The 25952-nt window shown below is 37.8% G+C and overlaps 1 protein-coding gene across 1 annotated transcript in view; it reads right to left on the bottom strand.

Moving 5' to 3' along the window:
- The window catches only part of LOC306767777 (MAM domain-containing glycosylphosphatidylinositol anchor protein 2), a gene marked incomplete at both ends in the record, with an annotated part of 212244 nt that overhangs the window by 98715 nt on the left and 87577 nt on the right, over window positions 1–25952 (bottom strand). The window contains 3 exons of the mRNA XM_079255897.1: window positions 579–848; window positions 1039–1171; window positions 6165–6361. Of these exons, the coding sequence (XP_079112023.1) occupies window positions 579–848; window positions 1039–1171; window positions 6165–6361 (600 nt within the window). The remainder of the gene's footprint in view (window positions 1–578; window positions 849–1038; window positions 1172–6164; window positions 6362–25952) is intronic.

Genomic DNA, 25952 nt, shown 5'->3' with positions numbered 1-25952 from the left:
CAAAGCCTAGTTTGCAGCAACAGCGTGTTACTTTAAAGCCTGTTTTATGTTCTCTTATTGACTCTGTTGTTGTTCGCAGACAACTCTGTCAACCTGTCATAGACATTTGATTCACTTTGCCTCTGGGACTGGATGTTTTGATGAGGAAGTCTGATGTCATCATCTCTTCGGACATCTCTCTGACTTACATACCTCTTTGCTCAGTTTTTTCTAGTGGCTCAAGCTGACTTTAAACACCGACAGGAAATCATCTCTTTATTTTTCCTTTTGGAAAGCTTCATTCGTCTACAGTTATGAATGGTAGTAATTAAATCTCGAGTCAGTATGATGAAAAGTTAATTGTTTCTCTAAATAACCTAAAGACGTTTAAAGAGAAAAACCTGTTTGTCTGTTTTCGCCAGCAGCAGCCATTCCCAGTCGTTCCCAGTCAAAGATAATCTCCTGTTTTATCTTCAGGGTACAGAATGAAATTATCTGATTTATGTTAATAGCGCATTCGGTTTTAAATACCTAAACACGTATAATCCGGACGAATTTAAGATTTTGTATATTTTTGCACACAGTCATGCCTTTCTTACCTCGAACCACAATGGTGGTGGACTTCTTGGCTGGGTTCCCCACGTTATTGCTGGCCACGCAACTGTAGATCCCCGCCTCATCCGATGTGATGGCCGGTAGCGTGAGGGTTCCACCTTTCACCACGCTTCTCTGCGGCAGGCTGTCATTGGTGCTGACCCATGTGAGGATTGGGGGAGGCTCCCCCCCAGTGGTGATGCACACTAGGGATACCGTCTGACCTGGATTTACCACGATAGGATCCTCCACCAGCAGCTTGATGGATGGAGAGGCTGCACAGAAAGAAGTGTGTTGTGTGCATGGAAAACAATCTTCACTGTTAAATTTGTTCTGCTTTGTGCATTATGGGTTTATGTACATAACTCTCTACTTTAAATATAATTTTTTAAAAGAAAGTGTTTTTAGATGTAATGAACAAGATGTGATGAACAATGCGGGAAAATTAGTATTCCTCCTGAGTACCTGTCTTATTTGTAAGCCTGAAGATAACACTCCGGTCAGGAATCCCACACACATTTCTGACTGAGGAGATGCAGCTGTAGTTGGCATAGTCCTGAGGACGCAGGTTCTTCAGCTTCAGTATCTTTGTTTCCCCCTGCAGCTCAGACCAAACCAACAGTGGTATGCAAATGTGTGCAGAAACACCAACATAATCAAGTAGAAGACATGCCAAAAACTAGATCCTGGAAAGGCAGCGACAAAGGCCAAACAGCTCTAAAGAAAGGTCAAAGAGATGAATATGTATGTAATTTTACTGAAGACACAATGGAGAAAAGAAAATAGGTGAATTTAAAATATATATATATATATATATATAAGACTAAAACATGAACAATGCTTAGATTTAAAAAGAAAAGAAAGAAAAAAGTCAGCTAGCAAAATACTTCTGGTTGGATTACTGATTACTTCACAGAAAAGGCCTGCAGTATTTTCGGTGCCAAGCTCCAGAAATATGGATGAGCTCAGTAGGGGATCTCTCCACAGAAATGGCTATCTCATGGAGAATATGTGTTTGATTCCAACTGGGCCTGTCAGCCAGAAGCCTCACCCAAAAGGTTATGATGAGGATGTAAACCTTTGATCTGGCTGACTCCAGGGTGTGGGTGTAGCGATGAGGAGGAGAGCAGGGAGGCAGATTAAAACGTGAGTCAGACACATGCTGCAGCCGTCCAAAAAAAACCCCACGGAAATCACTGATGTCTTTCAAAGCCTTTTCACACACACGGAGGCGCGAGGATAACATCATTGTACCACATTAGCCATGGAACCCACATTCTACCATCTTTATTTTTCCGTCACCTCCTCTGCTTTGAAGGAGATACCAGGGAATGAGGTTTGTAGTGTTCTGAGTGCAAACTCAAAGTCAGTGCAGGGGGAGGTGGAAGGGAGCAAGTGGAAGGAAAAGCCATTGGGAAAATGCAAATAGGCAACAGAAGAAAGAAAAAATAAAAATGAGTGAAACCAAATTAGACTGGGGGCATGATGATGAGCATATTAATGAGAAAATTGAACACTGAAGTACCCAAAAGCTCCAAGATGGTGAATCAATAGCAGCTAGTGAAGGGTGAAGATGTTATGAACAGACGTGGGAAACATTTTCTGTCCAGCTTTATTTTCAAGCTTCAGCATCCTCTTTAAGATGAAAGAAACTAAACTTTAACCTGAAATCTTTGGCTGTGAAGACCAAATGAAGGAACTCATGCTAGAATATTCTCACTTCTCACACACCAAAGGTATGTGAGGAAAAAAGAAACCTTTTTTTTTTATTAAATCTGTAAAAAAAAAAAAAAAAAAAAAAAAAAAAAAACATTTAGAAAAGCTGTCATTGTTTCATTAATCAATACTTTATTGATTCTTGATACTGATACAAACAGCAGAAAGTTGCCTTTCTGTGAAATAAACAAACAAAAAATAAACTATCCATTAACATGAGACATTACTTCAGGGATTGTTTTTTTTTTTTTTTTTTTTTTTTTTTTAATGCTTTTTGAGTTTATTAATGACCTAACACAAAGCTGGACTGGCCGTTCAGATCAATCCGCAACCATCTTGTTTCCATTTACAACTTACTGAATGGCTTGTAAATCTAATCATCTAAAAGCAAACTCTTCCTAATGGCTCATAGGACACATTAAAAATCACAGCAGAGCATTGCTATTATAGCAACTTAATGGGTATCAGCTTTATTTAATAATATCAGTAAATTTAGAATATAATGACCATGTAATGTTATTTTCTTGCAACATGGCACCAATGAAGTTTTCAGCATCCGATGTTCATGTTGAGATTAAACTTCAGTCCTGAAATGAATTTTGTTTTCAGACATGTTTTAAGTTTCATTTGCAGTCGTCTTTTTAAGAAGTTCTTTGGCTCTTGTTGCCATTTTTTGTTGGTCTTTTCATGCATATTTGTTTAGTTGAGCTGCTCTTGCTGCTGGGATTGAGCAGTTAAAGTGAAAAAGTGAAGAATTTTCCTCAACCTGGCAATCCCACAGTTTTTGTAACTCTTATGTAATGCATCATCACTTATGCATGAATCAAGTAATTTAGAAAAAATGAATGAGGCCATTTAATACATCTATATTTTATTGTTTTAAAAAGAGTTTTTGTTAAAAAATTACAGTAGAAAATGTTTTTGTTGACATTAACTGTATAACATCCATAATTCTTCAAAATCTAAGAAAAGTTCTATCATTAAGAGAGAGAATTATACCTTAAACAATTGTGCAATTCTCTGGCACATTGTGGGAAGAATAAGGGCATGAGATGTGGGAGTAGCAGAACAGACAAGGTTTCTACGTTAAAACTGCAGCTCTGAGCGGGGGTATTATTGTCCGACCCTGTTCTCTGTACGGTTTGAAATGCTACCGCTGCATTTCTGCAGCATCACTGGGGATATAAAACATTTGCAAGGCTGGAAAAAAGGTGCAGAAGTTAGGAGGAAATGAAGAATAATGAAGGTAAGAAGGTAGAAAGCTGAACTTGACAACAAATCCTTTGCACCAAACTGCAAACCCGATGAGAGAAAAACAGACTCATCTCATGTGTCGCTTTTATTTGGGTCCTCTGTGAACAAGCCCCTCCTTTAACCGACAATGCTTTTAGACAAGTTCACATATAGTGTGAAAGATAATGTTATCTGTTACTTCTATTCGCAAATTACAAAGCTTTCCGCCAGGGTTGTTTGCAAAGGTCAGAATCACGCAATGCTAATCTCTGGGTTTTGGGTTGTGCTCTAATTTTCAGTCACAATTAAAGCTGTAATAGATGGGAGGCGATGAAAACACAAGAGGACGGGAAAAGAGGTATGAAGTACAGGATGAAGTGGAGTAAGCCTAGTTGTGCGACTTCATTCTCATCCACTCACTTCATTAGTTCACAGCCATCTTTCTCCATTTGGCCAAACATCAATTTCACTTCCTTTTTCTCTCTTTCTTTATTTCCTAAGCTTCCTTTCCACTCTCATTTTTTCTCCTTTCACATATAGTTTCATCCCCTCTGATGCCGAAGCTCCATGTACAAATCCCATTCAACTGAGTCAATTCACAAACCTACAATTCCCTTACAAGTGATTGAACAATCTCAATCAGTTCTTTGTTGATGGCAATAAATCCCTTTTGGGACAAAGCTTCTCAATTTTTCGACGGTAAAAAAAAATCCACTTGCTAGACAGACTTACATCTGCGGTTTCCCAATATGCATGTAAACCGTGAAACTGGGTTAGAGAAATCTGGTTCCGCTATTCATTGGCTTAATGAGTTCTCGTTTCATTGTTCTACTGGTCTCATTGTTGGGGGGAGTCGGCCTTGAGGAAGGTTTGGACACAAACAGAAGTCTTTATTTTCTACATATAAAGGAATAAAACCAACAATTGTGATATTTTCTATTGCACAATATTGTCTTTGAAAGTAAATGTTGATCTGTTAATAAGAAGCTGAGGATCATTACATTTGTGGTGAAAATATGTGATGTGATAACACATCACACTCTTTACTCATTGCAAAAAGAAGCTGATGAAGGTTGTCATTTGCACAGTTTTTCTGTATGTTTGAGGCGAACTGAGATATGCAGCCTTAATATATTCCATCAATAATCTGTTTAATCTTATTGCAATTAATGCATACTGTCATAAATTTGTGAACATAATTGTAAATAGCTTTATCCATTTATCTGTTGTGACATCTTTTTAACATAAAATCCCAGCGACAATCATCTAAACCCGTTTTATAAAATACTGCTGTAACTATAATAAAGTTGGCTTGAGTTTCCATTTTTTTCCCTTTATTTTGCTTCTGCAGCCACAGCTGCAGGATTCAGAGGATCCAACATTCGTTTCTGAACAGTAATGAGTTTGCTTTGAAACTGTTGTTCGTGTTGCAAATATGTAAATTACTCCTGCTACCCTTGATTTTATTTCATATCAATTATTCAGTGCATTTTTGTCATTGATATTTGAAATATACTTGTGGTTTTGCTTGTTTTGTGTTTTTCGTTTTGATTGTTTTTCAATGTTTACTTTTCAGGAAGATGGTCAGAATTATTAGTAAAGTTGTGTGATAAATGCAGAACCTTAAATATATTCACAAAGAAATGCAATAAATTGGTTTCGTTGTTAACATTAAAGCATTTGATGTCACTGTTGATGTGGAAAAATCTGGATTCAGCTTGTACCGTAATTTGCTCTGTGGGCAAAGTTAGAGGACCCCGCTGAATAATTACAAGCTATTTTATATAATATTTATAGGATGCGGCCAATATGGGAACAAATAAAGAAAAAAAAGTAAATCTCTTTGGTTAGGCAGTGAAATATTTTCTTATCAATGATGCCACAAGCGAAAGAACATTTTATGTATAGAAGAGGTTTTATTATGATCTGGGCTCTATATGCTATTCCTTGTCAAATGATGTGAAAAAAATAAATAAATAAAAAATAAAAGAAACAGGCTGAACTGTTATTCTGAAATTGCATTATGAAAAAAAAAAAAGTAAATGGTCTAGGAGGGTCTTTTTAAGCAGGACAAAAACCTGAAGCATGCATTCAACATCATAAACATGCTAAAAAGCTGTTTTGATGGTAAGTTTTAACCTGAATCTTATTTGAACCTTTTGGATAGACATCAAATCTCTTTTTTAAAGAAGGCCATGGCCATCTTAAATAAACACTGAAAAAAAAAAAAAAAGCTAAGAAAGGCTAAAAAGTTTTTTTTTTTACACTGTTATGTTGTTCAAAAGATGTTAATAATTGTATTTCATGTAAGTTTATGTGATTTTTTAGATTAACACATCTGAATAATGAAATTTGTCCTTATTCAATAACCGAACATTTTAACAGCTTTTTATCATACAACTTATTTCATGCAAATAGATATATTTTTTTTTGATTAAGATAGTAAATAACTGAACAAAACTGCTGTAACAGCAAACTGTTTCATGCAAAAAAACAACAACAATTTTTCCAGTTGTACAACTCACATCATGACCACTAAAGTAAACATCATGACTTCTTGCAGATTACATGTCAAATAATATTTTAAGGCATTTAGGGGCAGATTTTTTCATGACCTCTATGTCATGTTGCGTCTGTCTTACCTGTGTGAAAAATGGTTCATAGATCTCAACGCCTTTGTCTGAGCCCTGCGTCAAGACCTCTCTCCCACGATGCCAGCTGTAGCGAACAGGTGGGTTGGAATTGGCCACACAGCGAAGGAATACAGTCCTCTCATAGTAGAACTGCTCTTTAGCCTCTCCTATACTCTGGTGCACCGTAACCACCGGGTCATCCAGGTCTGTGAAAAGATCACACAGAAAAAAAACCTCCAGTGAAGGCTTTAACCAAACATGTGTGAGAACAAGACTGGGCTCTATTGAAGACATTTAAAAAATAACTTTTTTGTCTGACAGAAATACATTAAATCTTTATATTTATCGGTTAACAAAAATACAATCTAACAAATGTTCTGCTTTTTGCTTGCACTTAAAGGTCCGGCTGAAAGGATCAGAATTCTCATCACATTAGAGGAGCCGGTTATCGGCATGCATTTTGGGGTCGATATGAAAAAGGAGGTGAGATGCCCACTACTTTAACTACTTAAGTCAATAGGATGCAGCCCAAGGGCACATTGACTTCCCAGTCAAATCGAGCTGCTGTGTGCTCCAAGCCGCACTCCATTGTGAGCTTTAAACAAGAGAAAGGATGACAACAGCCGCACACAAAATGATGTTTGATGTCCATCACTTCAAAGATTACTGTTTGGCTGGCCTCCGCTCTGATTTAGACACTCTGTGATTTGACACATCCATCCGTTTCCCAGCAGATTTGAGAGAAGTTTTACCCAAACACTAGACAGCTGGTTATTTGAGAAAGCGCTCGTGGTTGATTAAATGGATTCAAAGTTAATCATCTTACTCGGCTATCGCATTAAGCCCTTGCAAATGGTGTTCATCATAGTGGTGCTGTCTTTTAGCATGCTAATACTCGCCTTTTAGATTATGTCCATTTGCACGCTCAAAGAACATGGGGAGCTAGCTGTTTCCCTTTCATCTCCGTCTGAGATGCAATCAGTTTTTAACACCAGCAAAAAAGCAATTTAAGGCTGAGGATAAGAGAAGCTAATGCAAGTTATCCCTCCTGCTAAAATTCAAACCGATAAAGGCTGACCTTTCCCATATAAAGGGGAATGTGATTGAGTATATTAATGAGGAAGTTAGTGTACCTGTAAGGGAGCATCAAGGTGCATGGCTGAGCCGGTAGGTAAATATGTGTGTGAAGCTTACAGTAAATGAATGCCCAAATCTTTAATGATTATAGGTCCCCAGAGGAAAACTGCACACACCTCAGGTTTTATTAATGGATGGATTCATTGCTTTTAATTTGGGAGCTTTGGCCCATGGTGGATTTGCTGAGGATCGGGTCCTAATCAAGGCACCTGCAGGCCGCAGTCGACGGCATCCAGCCTGGACGCACCAGAGAATGCTGATTCCTCAGTTTCATTAAAGACGTGTTCTGCCCTACAGCCCCTTAATCAAAATCTAGCAGCGGTCAATACTTCATCCAGGATCCATTACAGTGTCTCAGGTAAGAGCAATTACCTTTGAGGAGGGGGCGGGGAGACAAAACAGGGGTGGGTGACAACGCTGCGGAGGAGACTGAGCAATCGCAGGGCCGTTTTAGAGGCGCAGATTGGTCTAAGTAAATACACTGATTCATTATGGAGAGGAGGGAGAGAGTATGAATCCTACATCTTATCTGTGACTCGGCCCAGCTTCTGTCTCATCTGTTTCCTGCTTCAAACAGTCAATTTACCAGGTCTGGCAAAAAAACGCAGTGATTCATTGACAGAGCTATCTACTTTGCGATACACGTGTATTTTAACGGTAGTACCTGTTAAGAGGCTGTGGCTGTGTGTTTGTGAGTGTGTGTGTGTGTGTGTGTGTTAGCTGTGGACTGGTTTTAGCTATTAATAGGACCAAAATGATATGCAGCGAGGAAGTGGATGCTAGAAGCATAGAGATAAATATGGAAATATGGAAATGTACGAACTGGATTAAAATTTGATGAATTTCAAACAAAATTCCACCTCCACCATCACTCTTTCTCCCGTAAGGATGTTGTGTGTGTGTGTGTGTGTGTGTGTGTGTGTGTGTGTGTGTGTGTGTGTGTGTGTGTGTCACTCTTGTGCAATTAGCTTCTTAAGTCACGCTTGACTGATTGTGAAGCTTAAATCCTCGAGCCCAGAGGAAAACTGCGCTGTACAGGCATCCTGCGCCAGAGTTGTTAGGGTTTGTAATTGCAGGTTTATGGCTTCACAGGCCAGTAAATCTTCCCATGTACAGCTAAACGCTCCGGTGCACTAACCGTAGCATCATTCCCGCTCACCTCTACCAACCATGACAAGTCTCAAATCTCTGAGTTTCTCCGATATGGAATGGGGTTGCTAGCATGACACACAAATCTGCAAATGCTCAACGCAACGCTTGCGTGAGTCAGAGGAGGTCTCACAAGAGATGCATTAAAACACGCTTTAACACCCAGTTTTATCTGCAATCTTTCCGTTCTTTTAAAGTCAGAAAACCTCAAACAACACCTGCAGATGATGACGCTCCCATGTGAATACCAGAAAGCAGACTATGACTTTAGAGGCCTACCAACACATTTGTTGGACAAATAGGTGCGGCTGAGTGGTTTGGATAAAAGAATAGACAAAAACTAAAGAAGACACTTCATTATCACATCAAACCTCAGCTCATCCCTTTCATGTCTAAACCCTCTCTCTCTAAAACGGTGAACACCTGCCTGAAAACATGTGCATTACTCCACTCCACCTATCCACACGTACACAAAACACACAATTATACACAGATTCAGACCTTTGGGGTTGTCCTTTAGCTGTTAATTCCATGCAAGTTGTGTATTTTTTCTTAGCTTTGATCTCTTTCAGTCTAAACACCTGATTTTGCTGAAGTCACTGGAGAATGGCGTAGCGGCCATCAGCCACAAGCGACAGAAGCATGCAAATTATATCACCTAATGACTGTCCCAGCGGGAGCTGCTGACCTGAATGACGTTCGTGCCCGTCAGGAGTTGTGTCATGTGACAGAAAAAAAGGTAGAATAGGGCATGATAAAAAACCCAAAATATGGCATAAAGATCTTGTGGACACAAATCAGGCACTTCCATCAAAATTGCAGCAAATTTGTTTTTTCCTGCAAACTTCACTGAGTTTAAGCCGCAATTCCTCCAAAAATTTCAAGTTCTACAAGAATCATGTGACTTTAGTTTTTCTTATACTGTTATGAACTTTGACTTTGTTTTTGTTCAACCAATAATGAAATGATATGATATGTTGTGCTGTGGAAATTGTGTTCACAAGCGAAGCAACAATTTTTCACATTGACAATGTAACTGTGGATATTTTGTTCCTTGAACTAGTGGGGAAAATCAGGACCACAGCCAAACTAATGAACAACAGTGGAGCCCCGCATTTAAAGTGACAGGTGAGTCTCCTGAACAGCATCTAACATGTTTATTGTGAACATTAAACAATACATGAGTACAGGAACACCAGGTGACACTACTGTATGATGAATTATGTTCTCCACACATTATGTTTCTCCAGAATCCACCATAGTGAAAAAAAAAAGAAACAGAGAAGAGGTAAATAGAAACGAAGAATTCAGCCACAATGACTTCTGATACGCAAGATAGTAGATATGAAATATAGAAAAAAGGCTATCTGATACCAAAAAGAAGCTTATAATAATGCAAAATAAGGAATTACACTTACTAATGTAATGATCGAAGAAGCAGACAAAGGTTACGCCCACCGTGAACTATCGATTCCCTTCGTTCTTTTTAAGCAAGTTGTATAAATGTAGTGCAGCAATAACTGCTCTGCTCAATACGACTGCAAGTTCATATTTTCAATGCTGCACACTTTAACCTCTGCTCATACCATAGTCTTTCTTATTCCATCCCTTTGATTCCATCCTTCTGATTTGCGCCTGTGCACATAATTTTGGGTCCACTGGTTTAAATCAACAAAGGAATAATGTGCAAATATTTGAGTGAGTTAAACGCTGGGCTGCACTCAGTCTTGATCAGTCAATAACTGTGCTCTTCATTTTCGTGCATGTTCTGTATTTTAAATGCTCATTCAGCATTCTATCTTATTCTTCAAAGTTCATCTTCTCTTCAGAGATTCTTCAAATGATGAAAGCCAGAAGTGTCATCTACCTGATGAAGAAAGATGGTGCAAGTTGAAGAGGGTAAATTTATATACAGTCAGAGTGGGTGTAACATGAAGGAGGATGCAGAAAGAAATCTTGGAAAGAGTATTACTTTCAGGCTTCTATATTCTAAGCTCAAGTATGAAATCAGAACAAATGAGGAACAACAAGGAATTCATTTCCTCTGTAGTCGCTGAAAATGTCTGTGTGGACAGTTGCATTTGTCCAAAATTGCAACTGTCTTTAAGGGAGAGCTCCAGATAATACAGCGTAAAATCAGAAGAAAATTACAAATGGCAAACGGCATCACAATGCTGGACGCAATCACGCCACACTGAGTAAGGCGGCACAAATAAAACATGATGTATTGTTGATGGTATGTAATTTCCATCAGCCAAACATTGCACTTGCATGCATCTCATCTGCGCAGATCAGAAGGTTAATAAGCTACATTAGTGAAATATGACATCCACCCCAGGTGGGATGAACATGTGAAACCAACATGTAATTTACTGTCAGAACATTTGCTTTCCTTCCATCTCTCAGCTCTTTGGTAACAGTGACCTCTACGTCATGGATACACTCCATGATAACTGCCTCCTGCTATACGGATCTATTTAGTGTCAGCTGCTGCTTCATTCTGAAGTGTGATTGTGGTGGCGGATGGATGTGTTTGGAAGCTTGGTGAGTGCATGATGCATCTATTTCTGCAATAAGTCCACTCTGGCGGTGGTGCCTGTGTAGCAGAGATATCTCAGTGAAGTGAATATCATTCTCAGAGCCATGAAATATGAGCAGCAGCAGCTTTATGTGCAGGACTGCTCTTTCCCTCGCCCGGATAGAAGAAAAAGAGAGAGAGAACAGAGAGCTTCATCACATTTGTTGTGTGACATCCCAATGTGACAATGGAAAAAAAAAAAAAAAATCTCTATGTTGACACAAACGCTGATCAGCCACAACATTAAAATCTGCTGGGAAAATCTGCATCTTGGCAGTACAAATCATGTTTCTCTGACACTTCTTATTTATTTTATTTTTTTTCTTATTTTGCCAACCAATTATAATTCTCCAGAAAACAACATTCCCCTACTTTACTGGCCTCCCCCCCAGCAGAACACCAATGGGCCCAAATATAGGTTCAGGAAGGGTTCAAAGAATACAACAGTCCAAAGTGTTGACTAAAGTCCAAACATCCAAAACACCAATCCCAAAGGATCCAATGGACAGTAAACACAATCAATGAAAACAACCACCCAATAACAGAGCTAACAGGAAGCAGTGCTTATGCCCTTACACCACCAGCCTTTTGGACAGTGTCCACACCATGAATGGACAGAATGATAAAAACCTTGTCCTACATGGTAAAGAACCATTATAACATGAAATCTTTAGTCCTAACAAACAGGCTCATGTCAAACTGATAAGTCATGCATACAATATGCAAGCTGTGTGCACAAATCTGTCAATTATTTGTTGGGCTTTCAAATAACTTCACAGAACAAAGAAGACCCCGTTTCTCATGCCAGTTAATGCTCATCACCATATGGTGTCTGGGCTACTGTGCAACTCTGTAGTAGTAAAAAAAAAATGTACTGACTGATATATTAATAAATATACAAATAAAAAAAAAAATAAATAAAAAAAAAAAGGTTGGTATTTACTGGATAATATCATGGAAGGAGAAAACACCATTAGATGACAATGAATGTTATTGGTATATTACTCATGCAAAGAGCAATTGATAGAATCTCTTACTGGTTACTTAGAACATACACGTGGCAAAGAGCAATAGCATATGATCATTACAGCAATTTATGCCTGATTCTAAAACATTCACCACCTTTAGGATGCTCCATAACAGTCCTTTTAAATCTAATTCATGAGCATTCATGCAGTATGCTTACTCACATCAAAGTATCAACCTCTAAACTCCTAATAAAACAGTTGTTAGCTGTTTATATTAATCTTTTTTTCCATCTTAAAGGAATTTATTGTCATTTTTGAGAGATAACTTTGCCAGGCTGCTTACAGACGTTGCATTAAGAGTTGTAATGCTAAAGGGGTTTTTCTTTGCTGAGATTTGAGACTTTGTGAATCATCTGGTGTTTTCCCGGCACCTTACTGCATTTAGCAAGAGCTCCCAGCTGAAAACTTATACAATTTTAGGTTCTCATTCATCATTTTCCCTTGTTGCTCAGTTCTCACTTGTTCTTACTTGTTAGCTTTTTTCTTTTATTTTCCTTCACACCTGCGCCCTAGTTGATTGCTCCTCCCTGTGTAAGCTATATGTGGTAAAATCTTTGTTGCTTGAGTTATATGTCAAGATAGAATTTTCAGTGGTTTTTTTTTATTATATTTTTTTTTAATTCGAGTGCATTCATACCTCTGTGGAATCGCCCTTTGGTTCATGCTGTCTGAAATAACAATGATCCTTCTTTTCAAAATGGCAACTGTGGGGTGAGACTTTTCTTGAAGAACTAGCATTGTGACAGTTTACATATTCAGGTGGTATTCAGTCACACTTGGCATTTGAACCAGTACATTAATAATCTCAGCCAAAGAAAACCAAAGAGGGAGGAATTATATACTAACACCATTTTGTGAGGTAGCTTGTAGTGCGTGATGATAACATCTAACTAATAGGATGGATGTTAGCAGTCAAATCCAAAGGCTGTACAGACAGACTTAAATGTTTTTATGTTCTCATATTAAAGCATAAGTGTAGTTTCTACTATCGGCCAGACAAAAAGGGATATATTTTCACTCATAATCAGTATTTTGCAGTTGTAAGTTGTTGTACACTTGACTTGTATTAGCAAGAAATAGGAGTCCAAATAGTGAAGAAGGCATGCACAATTTCCTTTATTTAGATTGTAACTAAATAAACAAGATGGGTGTGAAAATGTGGAAGATCAGTCAATTAATGCCATGAGTGGTTATTTGCAAGTATGTGTGGAAATATTACAAAAATATCCAAACACAACTAAGTTGTGGTTGCCATGTGGATGAAAGCGGGTTACTCATGATAATAAGACCAAAGAAAAACCAGTGTGATGAACCATCGAATAAGGATTATTCTAAATTATATTGTCCAGTTCCTTCATTTAATAGAGCCACAATTTCAAATATTAATCTAAATAATATTCTCTGCATCATGTCTTCATTGGCACACAAAAACAAGCTGCTTAGAATGAGTAGTGAACTAGGACGAAACTATTTCTGCAAAAACAATAAAGGGCACGCTTAATTGACTCATAATATAACATATAATAGGCATCCACTTTGTTTTACCTCTGGTTGCATGAATGTCCACGCTGAAGTGTGTTTTTCAATAAAGCCCAGTCGACTCTTTAGGTTCGGTTGCTTCGTGTGGGTAAATCCAACCTACTTATTACCCACAAACACCTTAAAATCTGTAGCTCTGAACTGAATTCCAATCACTGGATCATTTTCAAGTGGTCAAAGTTACTATTTTCCATACTGGAAGCAGACCTTTGCTATTTCAGGTTCATTAAGATTACTTTTCTTTTACTGAGACTCGGCCAGGAATCTTAACCCGATTGAGCAAGTGGAATTAAGACCTGTGTAAAGCAGCGCTCTGCCATGGCTGCTGGTTGGCATGCTTCTTTGGTATTCCTGTAACAAGTCATGAATTATTCATTTCATACTTCCACAGTCATGTATTTACTTGTTGTCATGTCCCTGCAGGGTAAGGAAGAAAAATATGTCTCTCTTTTACTATTAGATCTTCTTTGTTTGACTGTCTCTATGTCTGACATTGTCACAGCCTTTTCTTCTAAGTCTATCTGGAGCCATCATTGGAAATGCACTAAGTATAAAGGTAATGGTTAATAACTCTCTCCGAGACCACAGTCATCAAGCCTGGTTAGGTGTAATTACTGCCAATTAAGTAGCTATGCAAAATGGAGTCAATGGGGTGATAGTGAATGACAAACCCTTCCACGCTCTTTGAAGTGGAATGACCCAAATGGACACAGAGGAGAATGGCCTTGTTAGTATTGTACGACGACTCTCTAATGTGTGTGAGCGCATGGTGTTTTCCTCTACCAGGATAAAGTCATCTTGTGCTTTAACTGTGCTATCGCTTTAAGAGCTGAAGCTTGTTAAAACACCTGCACCTTCATCTTCTTCAGGTTTTCAGATTATTCCTGTCTTTGGAGATACACTACATGTCTGTGTGTGTAAAACTGGACACCAACGTGTGCGTGAGTGTGTATACGCGTGGACATTACGTGTGATAAATGGAAGGGCAGACGTCAGCAGCATCACTACACAGGCTGCAACCCTTCACTTCCTCCTGGTGATGGAAATGGGGAAATAATGAGGAACCAGTTCAGCTATGTGTGTGTTTGTGTTTGTGTCTGTATGTGTGCCAGAGGTGAGGAGTAATGAATCTCCTCTTCATCCTCTCCCTTGGACAGTTTTGTCTGCCTCTGCCCATCTCTTCTCTAATTCATCTCCCTAGAAAACAAGCAGGCCAGAGAGCACTGGTCTGAACAACAACACCTAGAAACTCACCATTAGGGCTGGAGGAAAAGCACCAGTGACAAGATGGAGTTCTTTTCTGGTTTCAGCCTAATGACTTTCTGCTTTGCTTGGTCTGGACAAAGATCACCCAAGGATGTAGAATCTTTCCTGAATAATGAATCAATGATATTTTATTATTAAATAATGATGATTCATCCTGCTGATGTTGCAGGTTAAATTTTTCTTCACTTTTATATCAATAATTATGATGAACCTTCAATATGCAACCAGATTATTATATTTGAGGTTATATTTGAGAAAAAATAAAGCTATTCGAAGGCACAGAATGGATGTATTGATTGTAGCAGGCATATTTGTGAGGTATGATCATATGGACAGGACAGAGCAGAGCCACAAAGATCCATGAGTTGCATTAGCAGTTCCTATTGTCTGTTGTCTTTCTGTCCTCTTCCCCCCACACAGCAGAGGCAGATGGCTGCCTGTCCTTGAGCTGGGTTCTGCCGGGAGTTTTTTTCCTTCCCACTGTCGCCAATGTGCTTGCTCAGGATGGGAGATTGAGTTGGAGCTTCCGACTCAATCTGTTGTTTTCCTTATGCAGGCTATTATGAATTGGCTTTCTTTTTCTTTTTTTTTCCTGTCTGTAAAGCGTCTTGAGATGGCATTGCCGTGATTTGACGCTATATAAATAAAGTTGAATTAAATTGAATAACTGAGAGATAAAAGTCTTTGATAAACTGGCTTGTTAAAAACAGTATGTCAGCCTCTACTTGGTTAAAGCACAGATCTGGATTGGCTTTGGAATGTCCCTCCAAATACTGACTGTATCAGTAAAAGTCCTTATTAAGTCCTTATATTGTTTAAATGGCCACCCAGTGATGACACAAACCGTCCATGGCATCAACCGTATTCAGCATTAAATTTCTTTAATTTAGGGATACAATTTTATGTTATAATAAATGGCTCTAGGGTTAAATAAAACCTTTTATACTCATTAAAATAGCATTCCGCATGGGTTTTTGCCTTTGAATATCTGTCCTTGTAAGATTTCTTCATACAACATAATATAACTCACATACAGAAAGCAAATGCAGTTTAACTCAATATTTCACATTTTTAAATGCATATTATGAAAGAAGAAACTTTTATGAGTTTCAGACCACATATTTGAGTGTCTGAAGTCATTACCAACACAAGATCAAACATAATAATCCAAACCTTGCACTTTGAGATTTGTCAGTCTTGAGCGGCCATGAATGGACTTGATATACATATATATATATATATATATATATATATATATATATATATATATATATATATACATATATATATATATATATATATATATATATATATATATATATATATATATATATATATATACATATATATATATATATATATATATATATATATATATATATATATATATATATGTATATATATATATATATATATATATATATATATACCAGGTACCAATTCCACAAGGAATGACCCAGATTAATGGCTATTCTCATCAAGTTCATTGCAAACCTGTTGTTGAAGCATTTTTTTTCTCAACTGGGTGAATACAGATTCATCCATCACACGCAAGGAAGTGGGATCTGCAGACCAGGATTGAGAAACACTGTTATAGTTTTCAACTTCACACTTGGAGCTCAGAGTACAACCTTGATTTCAAAAGAGCTGTGATGCTGCATGAAATAGTTTGTAAGGTAAATAAATAAAAAAAATACTGCAGCCATCTATAAATGTCGTTACAAAATATTTGGTTAGGAGGATGCGCAGCGTGATGAAAACTATGACCATCCCTCAATGTTTTGGAGATACTTTTGTCGAAGTTAATTGAGGGCTTTCTGATTCCTGTTGTGAATTAAGTAATGGTGTATTCACATTTTACAGTACATTCTATCTTTTTTAAGAAAAACAGTTTACATTGTTTCATACCTCTTTGACGTGTGGTAGTCTGAGCTCAGTTCGCTGTGTGTGCAGTTGGGTGTTCACTGCATGCTGATGTTTTAATTTTGTTTTTTTGTCAAATGAATGAATTTCAAGTCAAACAAATTTTCTTTCTGGTTTGTATTATAAAACTGATCAATCAGGCGCCGTATATGACAAAAGGGCGCTTCGGTATTTTTAGTATTTAGGCTCAAAGAATCTTCCCTCTGTCACATCATTGATAGCACAAGAATTGAAGGTCTAATGATACACACAAACAGTAAACAGTATCAAGGTGAGATCACTTTAACAATGACAGCAACAGTCCAGTCTAAAGTCAAGAATAATAGGAACCTCAACAGTTGTCTTCTTTATTTTGACCAAATTGTGTCACATGCATATCATGAAGACCTCAGTACAGTGTAAAAATGACATGTCTCCTTTAAGGTAAGAAGAATTCTCGACCAATATCCTTTTTAGCTTTGCCCATGTCCAGAAACTGGCAACAAGATCATCGTAATTTATAGTTTAATAGTGGCTAAATAACAGTAACAAGATAATAGTTTGCTGACGATGTTGCCTTTCACAGCTGGTGAAAAGGTACTAGAAAAAGCGGATTCGAATAGAAAATCTACCACAAATGATCACATTAGCACACACAACACAAAGCGGCTGCAGTTTCTTAAAACTATTAATGGTGAGGAAAAACAAGGCAAGAGGTTGACTCCACTCTGATTAAGCGACCACTCCCTAGAGAAAGTCCTTGAAAGAGTAATGGGCAGTCATGAACTGGCTTTACTTCCATTAACCACACCGACAAACATTTACATAATGTACACATAATGTGCTGATTCATTCTGTCCTGATTCAAACAAGGCTCAGATAACTGACCATGGCTGCATCGCACCATTCATCACACCCGGTCATTTACATCCAAAAGCATTTAACAGGCACCAAACATATATCTATGCCTACATATATCAGAGAAACTTTTTAGGAAGTTCGACATCATATCACGCAATCTCAGATCTCAAGGTCTGACAGCTATTTGTGGTAAATCATAGTACTTTATGGTACTTCAGGAAGTTCCCATCAGTATGTAAACACTTTTTGCATTGAACATATTCACTGTAAAATAAATACAGAAACAGAAACTGGACAATTGTATATTTTCCAAATTTGTGCGTTAGCACATGTTTGTGACTTGATACCTCACCTGAAGAACAAATATATGCTTTTTATATTCTGATATATGTTGCAACAGTTGCAATAGTCATGCATTTTCAAGTTTCTCCTCATCCATTGCTTTTGCAATTGACAGAGGTTAAAAAAAAAAGGAAAAAAAAATCCTACAGGAGAAGATTAACAGAGACAGCGCTGCCAAATTTCACTTTCCAGCTTGAGCGAGACTGGCATATGTGCGCGTGTCTGACGAGGTTGGGGCTTCACATTTCTGCCAAGGGAGGATGAATTTTAAATGCTTCATTAAAATATGAGCATCCACATATGACTTTCCATTCATCTATAAACCTACAAAATCTGGACACACATACACACCCAGAAACTGCAAGAGACAAGGACAAAAAAAACCTGAGACGTTTGTCCTTTCAGTATTATTGGGTGAACTGACCATTTTCTTGTACCAGCAAGGTAGAAGGAAAAATAAAAAGCTTAGGTATATTTCAGGATATATAGAATACCCAAACATTTCATTCAAATTATCCTGAATCTTTTCTGCATTGCAAGCCAGGTCTTTGGAGAAAAAAAGAAGAAAAAAAAAAACAATGCCTCATGATAATTTAACATTATAAACAAATAGGAGAAGAAAACATTTAATTTCTTCCTGTCTGTTGCCGTACTTTCTTGCATGAGAGTGTGTGAAACTGCATTTTGATCAGCAAATGGGAAAAACTCAAACAGTTTTGATTTTACAGGGTAAAATCAGATTTTTACCTACAGAACTAAAACCTGAGGCTGCAGCTCTGATAAAGTTTTTATAGAAGGTATCTGGACTTCATCACTTGGTTGCTAAATGTGTTTCGTGTCTCTTCTACAGTTCTGACTGACTGCTTGTGAGTTTCAGGCTTACACACTGCTGTAATGACATTTAGGCAAGAGATGTTGAAGTAACACATGTTTTCATGTTCATTCGGTTGGAAGCTTGGATAATTGTTTCCTGTGAGGTTGTTAATCAACCTGACCAACTTGTTACATGTTTCAGTCAACTGATCCAAGGTGAAAATTAAACTCGATGAAAGCTTCTAATGGAAATCAGGACTCAAGTTATGGAGCGCCATTTTATATTTAATTGTCTGGATGACTGCGTCTTATCAGCTGATTGTGCAACAGATTACCCAATAGGCATATCTTTGGTATTAGATGCTAATCTATCTCATCTTAATGTTGAAAATAAAAGGTGACTGATAGTACTACTTCGGTTTGGAAAGCTTAAAGCAAGTCTTTGAAGATGGTGGATCTTATTGCTGTTTCAGTTACTGAAATTAAACGTTAATTTATACTAATATTCTGCAGATTCATTGCATTCAAGGACAGCAAAATATTTTGATGCGCCTAATTAATTCAAGTTTTAAATTTTTTTTTTTTTTGAGTGTTTTATTACTGCTACATCTAGTGCATCTCATTGTCAACCAAACAAATAACATACTTGTCTTGAGATTTTCTCAAAGGTTACCATTGTTGGTTGGGACACCACTGCTTTACTTACTGGTTCCCAAACAATTTTTTTCAATGACATGAATGCTGCTTTAGTAAAACAACTCGGCTTTAAATGACAGCTAATTGGTTTATTTTGAAAGTAACCAACAGGCTTTTCTTTGTGTTCAGGATAAGAAAAATCTCCAAGTGGTTTTGTAACTTGTTTGGCCTGATGCTCCATAAAATTAGATGAAAATAATTTGATACATGCAAGACTGTGGTCTCTTCATTCCCATCATTGATTGGTAATACTTGACTATTACCTGATCAACCAGGGGCAGATGTGCTCCATCATATTTCTTCTCTTTTTTTAGTACTTGAAGTCTCATGTTTATTCATCATAATTTTCCAATGGTACCTTTACAAATTTGTCCAGTGCCAAAATCCCAAGTTTTATTTAGCCTTGGTGCGCCACCCTAGTAATAACCCTGGGCCTGCCTCCAAGGTTAGGAACCACTGCTTTATTCATTCACTATCATATATATATATATATATATATATATATATATATATATATATATATATATATATATATATATATATATATGTGTGTGTGTGTGTGTGTGTGTGTGTGTGTGTATACACTGTAAAAAACACTGTAAACCTGGCGAAACTGAGATTAAACCACAAGTCAACCACATTAAAAACAATAACTAAAACAAAATTAAAAATCGGAGAAAGAGATATAGGAGCCCTTAAATGAAAAAAGAGGACTGCAACATTAATTTTCTTCTATACTGTTGTGCATTTTCATAATTGGTTCACAAGTTCTTACACAGACTGTACAGATTCTTTAGGTGTATGTTAAAATGTACAGATGTATAAACACCAAAGTATTTTACAGCTTTGTTTAATGCTTCCTGCTGCTATACTTTTGTTTTTATGAAAAGAACTTTGAACTGTTTTTGCACCTGAAATGTGCTTAAATAAACCTGTATTGCTTTGCCGTCCGTGGCATTTTTTTTAAAATTGGTGGGCAATGTTCAAACAAACTGTGTACACTGTGTCTGGACCAATACTTCTGCACAATTCAATATGAATTTATATCAATCAACTTCAACAAGAAAGAAATCATGTTCAGTGAATTAAAATGTGCAATAGCTGCAATGTGGCACAGTAACAGCTCTAGAACAGTTTTATTTCTCAGATTATGAACCTAATTTCTCTAAATGTCAGAAAAAGGAAAATTTAACTTCATTCCTAAGCAATGCTACTTTATAAAACTGCATTCCAACGCCGTACTAACAAGAAACTTTAATGGTAGACTGACTTTCACTTTGCACATTCCTGGATATGTCATTGTCTTGACAATGAAAACCTGTATTTCACAACCTTTTCTTTACACCCCGAGCTGTCATGTGACATTTGCATGATGTTTAACAGCAATGCTGTCATGCTCTGGCAACTGGATATCAACACAATGGCCACTTTGAAAATGCACCATGGCTGATTTAGTGAAGAAACCCAAGAGGACACAGGAATCTAGGAATAAGGAAAAGAACAAGAGACAGAGCAAGAAAAAAGATAAAGATTCAACATTGACCTGAATTTTACTTCCTTGAGAGAGCTCAGAGAAGAGACCAAATACAAGACAAATGCTGAATCAAGCTTTGATAGGGACCACCAAAATTCAAAAATCCACTAAACACTGTAGTGCATCATTAAATACAGTGAAGTTGGTCAGTGAAAAGACTAAAAACCATTCCTGAGAACTTGTGTCTGCTAATATAAGGTTAAAAACAACAACAACAGCAACAACAAAAAAACCAACAAACAAACAAAAAAAAAAAACCCTGCAGATTTCATTTTCCATTGGATTGTAGAAATGAGGTTTGTTTCTTAAGGGCCATATTTTAATTTCTGTCTTAAATTGTTTAACTTCCAGCCACTGGTTGGTAAGGTTTAAGAAAAGATCAAAGTTTAGGCTTAACAACATGATACAGACATAAGGAAAGATCTATTTTCACTTTCAGTTTAGTCTTCAGCTTACCAGGAAAATGACTCCCAGAACAAGAATATACTGAAAACACGTTGGTATTTCAGAGTTTCAGTCTTTTAAGCCAGGGATCCCCAATCCTGGTCCTCAAGGACCGGTGTCCTGCAGGTTTTCCAAGTGTTCCTTCTGGAACACTCCTGACTCGGACTCAGACAAGCTTTGCACGTGTCTGCTAAATACACACTGATTTGAATCAGGTGTGTTGCAGCAGGGACACTTGGAAAACCTGCAGGACACCGGTGCTCGAGGACCCGGATTGGGGATCCCTGTTTTATACTGTCCTTATTTTATTTTCAACTAAACACATAAATTTGTAGTTCTCTGGAAATCCTCTCTAGTAAAAATGCCAATAAAAATACACAATGAGAAGCAAAATTCATCTCACATTGTGCCTATCACGGTAAAGAAAGCTTACTAGTGCCACACTGGATCATGACATTAGACATAGACTGTGACATAGAAATGATCGGCCGGAAGTGTTAAAACGTTACTATGGAAAAATGGGTAAAAAAGTAGATAATCTGTTTATCCATATAAAGGTTAAAGTAAATCCATTAATGATTAGAAGAAGGTTCACCAGTTAACAGCTGAATCTCCATCCAATTTGAGCCATAACTCAGCCTATTGAACTTGCCTCCGGCATCTGCCATATGCAACTGACTTCACCAATCAATAGGCTCCCCTGAGATAACCATCTTACTCACTTCCCTGTGTATACACCTAAATACACTACCAAGTCTCTGCTTTAAGATATCTCTCTCCAGGGTATACAAAGCAAGCAGACTCCAGACACCAGTAATGAGAAGAGATATATGAGTTAATAGGAAGTGCATGAACCTCGGCCAAATCTAGTTTTTTTTTTTTTTTCCCAGTGTCCTGTGCTTCTGTGAGTCAACACTTTCTCCAATTAACCTCTACCTTCTCTTTATCTACACACATTTACTCCAGCACATTCTAGCAGGGCACTGCGAATTGGACACCCGATGTGATCAGTAAGAGCCAAGTTCTGCTGACCGACTGGATAAAGCAAAGCCAGCACGTCCGCAAAACAAACACCATCATCTGCGGGTTGGTCTCTGAGCTCCTTCATGAACTCCATCGAGGGCGGGCAAACATAAAGCAGACACACTTCCTCAAGTCACCCGGCTTGCTGTTGCACAGTGTTGCACAGCTAAGTAAGCGTATGCCAAGACAAGTTAAGCCTTGACATGTTTGTGTGAGTCAAGACCTCACTGGTGGAGAGTGTGTTCATGCATAAGCATGTGCTTGAACCCATTGGGCAGCCTTCTATTTTTGTTTCCTTTTGCACGGATCAGCACACAAAGAAATGGACACACACATTCACACATCTACAATCTAGACGGACGCTGCCGTTGCCAAAAAAGAGGCTCCGTCTGGAGCGCTTGTGCTGATAAACAAACACACAAAATCAACACACAATATCTTCATTAAAATTCTCTGGCTTCTGCACCAGCAGTCTAAAATAAGGCCTGCTCAAGTCTCTTCACTGATAACACAGAGAAGCAGGCTTTTGTCTTGTTTTAATCGTTTTGAAGGACCGTAGTGAGAAATATCAGGGAAGATGCATGGGGAGGCGTCACTGAACTATGAAAAGCCCAGCGAGTTGGTTTCCACAACATGTCCCGCACCTGATCCTTTCTGTTCTACCTCCAGTCACAAACGACCGTCTCGCCAGACAGCATTACTATCATCTAGTCATAGCTGGCAGGACGAGAAGAAGATCTGTCTTTTTTGCCAAAAACTAACAGTTGGATAAAAAAAAAGGTTTAAAAAATGTCAAAACCTAAAACTGAGAAATGCACGAGAGGCTCCCACAGACCCAAGTGTCCTACTTTATATTTGAAGAGGCAAGAAGCAAATAGGCTCTGTTCCATTTGCTGTTATATGTTGGGGTTGATCTGATCCCAAGTGGATGGCTCACAGTAGCTGTGCTCACACTTGTTTCAGAATGTCCTGAACTGCATCCCAACTAACGTCATATCAATCTATATCAACACACTAATTCAGTGAACAAAGATCAATAATTAAAACCCTGATCGGACATCCATATATTAGTATTCAAAAGAAGATGCAACATCAAATTATTGTCCATTGTTTTGCGATTAAACTGGTGATTTACACCATTAGTTTAGACATTTACAAAGTCCATGTTTACCTGAGTTACAACTGCTTAGTCAAGTTACAGGGAAACTGGAGTCTATCCCAGCAACCCTCGGTGAGGTCACCATTCCTTCATAGGGCCACCCGAGTCACATTTACTGCAGAATTAGTTCTGCCATCTCAGTAAGTTCAGTTGCGTAACAGAAGTGAAATGAGCAAAGTAAAGGAGCACAACCTCACAGTGCTCAGTGACAGCAGGCCTGATAAAGAGACGGATTTGGATTTTGTTTGGCTCAAGCATTCAACGTCAGTCCGTCTTTCTTGTTTTCTACACAACCTAGCTGTGGTTGCCACACTCAAACTTTTAAACATTTTGCCTCAGAAGAACCTTCGTCAGTTCCCATAGATGATGGCGAATGATGGTAAAAATTGTGGTAAACTGCGAGGCTTTCACATTTCTGAAGTTCTAGTCTGAGTGGAGACCAATTAAACCCAGAAGGCCCAATCCACAACAACCAGTTGTGATGAAAGGATGAAACCATGTCAGTGAAACAGCTGTTTTATTACAGCTGTAGTTTTTAATAAAACTACGTGATGACACGACAGTTTCCAGCAAGAGGACAGCCAGTTAAAACAGCAGTCTATTTTTTGATGTCTTTCTCAACTAAATTATCTTATAAAGCAAGAACATAATATTTTATCCATCGTGTATTAACATTTACAGTGAGTCAGCACCTTCTTTCTTTATTAACTCATTTTTTATTGGTTGCAGGCTGATGGTCACATATTTATGGGTCAGACTTAAAAGGCAGCTTCTACGTAGGTGTTTATGGAAAATATACACAAATAAAAGACTCCTTAAGCACATTTCTTTACATTTTGCTTCATTTGTTAACACTGATACAACTGACTGTTTCTTTATCAGAAAATCCAGTAATTCTGGAGTTAAAAAAAAAAAAAATCCATTCAGTCTTTTATTAGACCTGGTTGTGATAACGTCTTCTGAAGAAAAGACCAGGCAGCAGGAACAGAGACACTGTTTCTACACTGTCCAGGAACGCCTTCCATCTGATCTTCATCTCTCATGTCTGTTCTTTCACTTTTCTTCTCCATCAAACACAAAGTTGAATGAATGCTACTTTAATCTTCATCACTGTAATAAAGTTTTGATTTTAATTTAAGTAACAAATGACTCTTTTTGGAAATATTTAACAAGTCCACACAATGATTGTTGGTGGTTTTGAGATGAATGGTTGAATCATGAGTGCAAAGATTTATTGTGTGCATGTTCGTAAACACCAGGCCAGATTTTTTTTGTCCCAGTCGATTCTTAATGGAGTCTTTATTTTAGAGACTCGTTTACTTTATTGTTTTTGTTATGCTTTTATTATTTTTTCATGTATTTGTGCAGCACTTTTGTAACCTCTAGTGCTTTATAAATAAAGTTTTGACTGACTCAGGTGCACCTTATATGGGTGGTCCCAGCATTCCTCAGTACAGCATGTGATGTAATGTGAATGTAAGTGTCCAGGACCACATCTAAATTACTCTGAGCAATCAGATCTAAACGTGTCCTCCATCCATACGGAGTGCATCATCATCTGGATTAAGTGTCCATTCCATCAATAACCTAAACTCCCTATGTGAAAAGGAAGCAAGTATAATTCACTCTCAGACTTCCTTTATGTTCTTTTTCTGTTTTTATGGATATTTATTTTTTTAATTTTGTTTTCTGTTTTCTAGGGGGCTTATTTAACTTCCATTTTTTGGGGTCTGTCACCTCAGTGGTCATTGGTACCTCTGGCCAAGTTTCTAGAAACATCCTGCAATAAGCTGCCCCTGCAGAACTCTTAAGCCCCCCCCCCTCGATTGGTCACTCAATGAAACATTAGATGCTGCAGCAAAATTAATGCAGCTGAAATTAAATGAGAACACTGAAAAGAGTCCCCTGTAGGAAAAAGAAGAGAGCAGCTTAAGCTTCAAATCGATCAGTGAAGGAGTTGGGCAGGTTTCTTTATTAACTTTGTAGAGGACTTTCCCCGTAGACCTAACAGTGGACGAACACAACTGAGGTGTCAGCAGGTATACAATGTGCTTAGACAGGCTTCTGAGCTTTGTAAATACGTTAAGTTGGGGCTTGCTATATAGCTAATATCAGCTCCTCTGGGCAGCCAGGATGAGTTATTACCATCAATTATTCTGCACTGGTTTTCTTGGCTGCTCCAGAAGAACATCTATAAAACTTTTAATCTTCATCTGTTTTTTTTTTTTTGTTTGTTTTTTTCCCCTGCAGGTATCTTTATTATCAGGCCTAACAAAGATGATGGCACCAGTGGCAACAGTACTCTCATGCGAAATGTTTCAGAATA

Source organism: Telmatherina bonti (genome assembly GCF_933228915.1).
Source record: "Telmatherina bonti genome assembly, chromosome: 16".
NCBI classification, from domain to species: domain Eukaryota; kingdom Metazoa; phylum Chordata; class Actinopteri; order Atheriniformes; family Telmatherinidae; genus Telmatherina; species Telmatherina bonti.
This window is presented reverse-complemented; position numbering and strand designations above follow the sequence as displayed.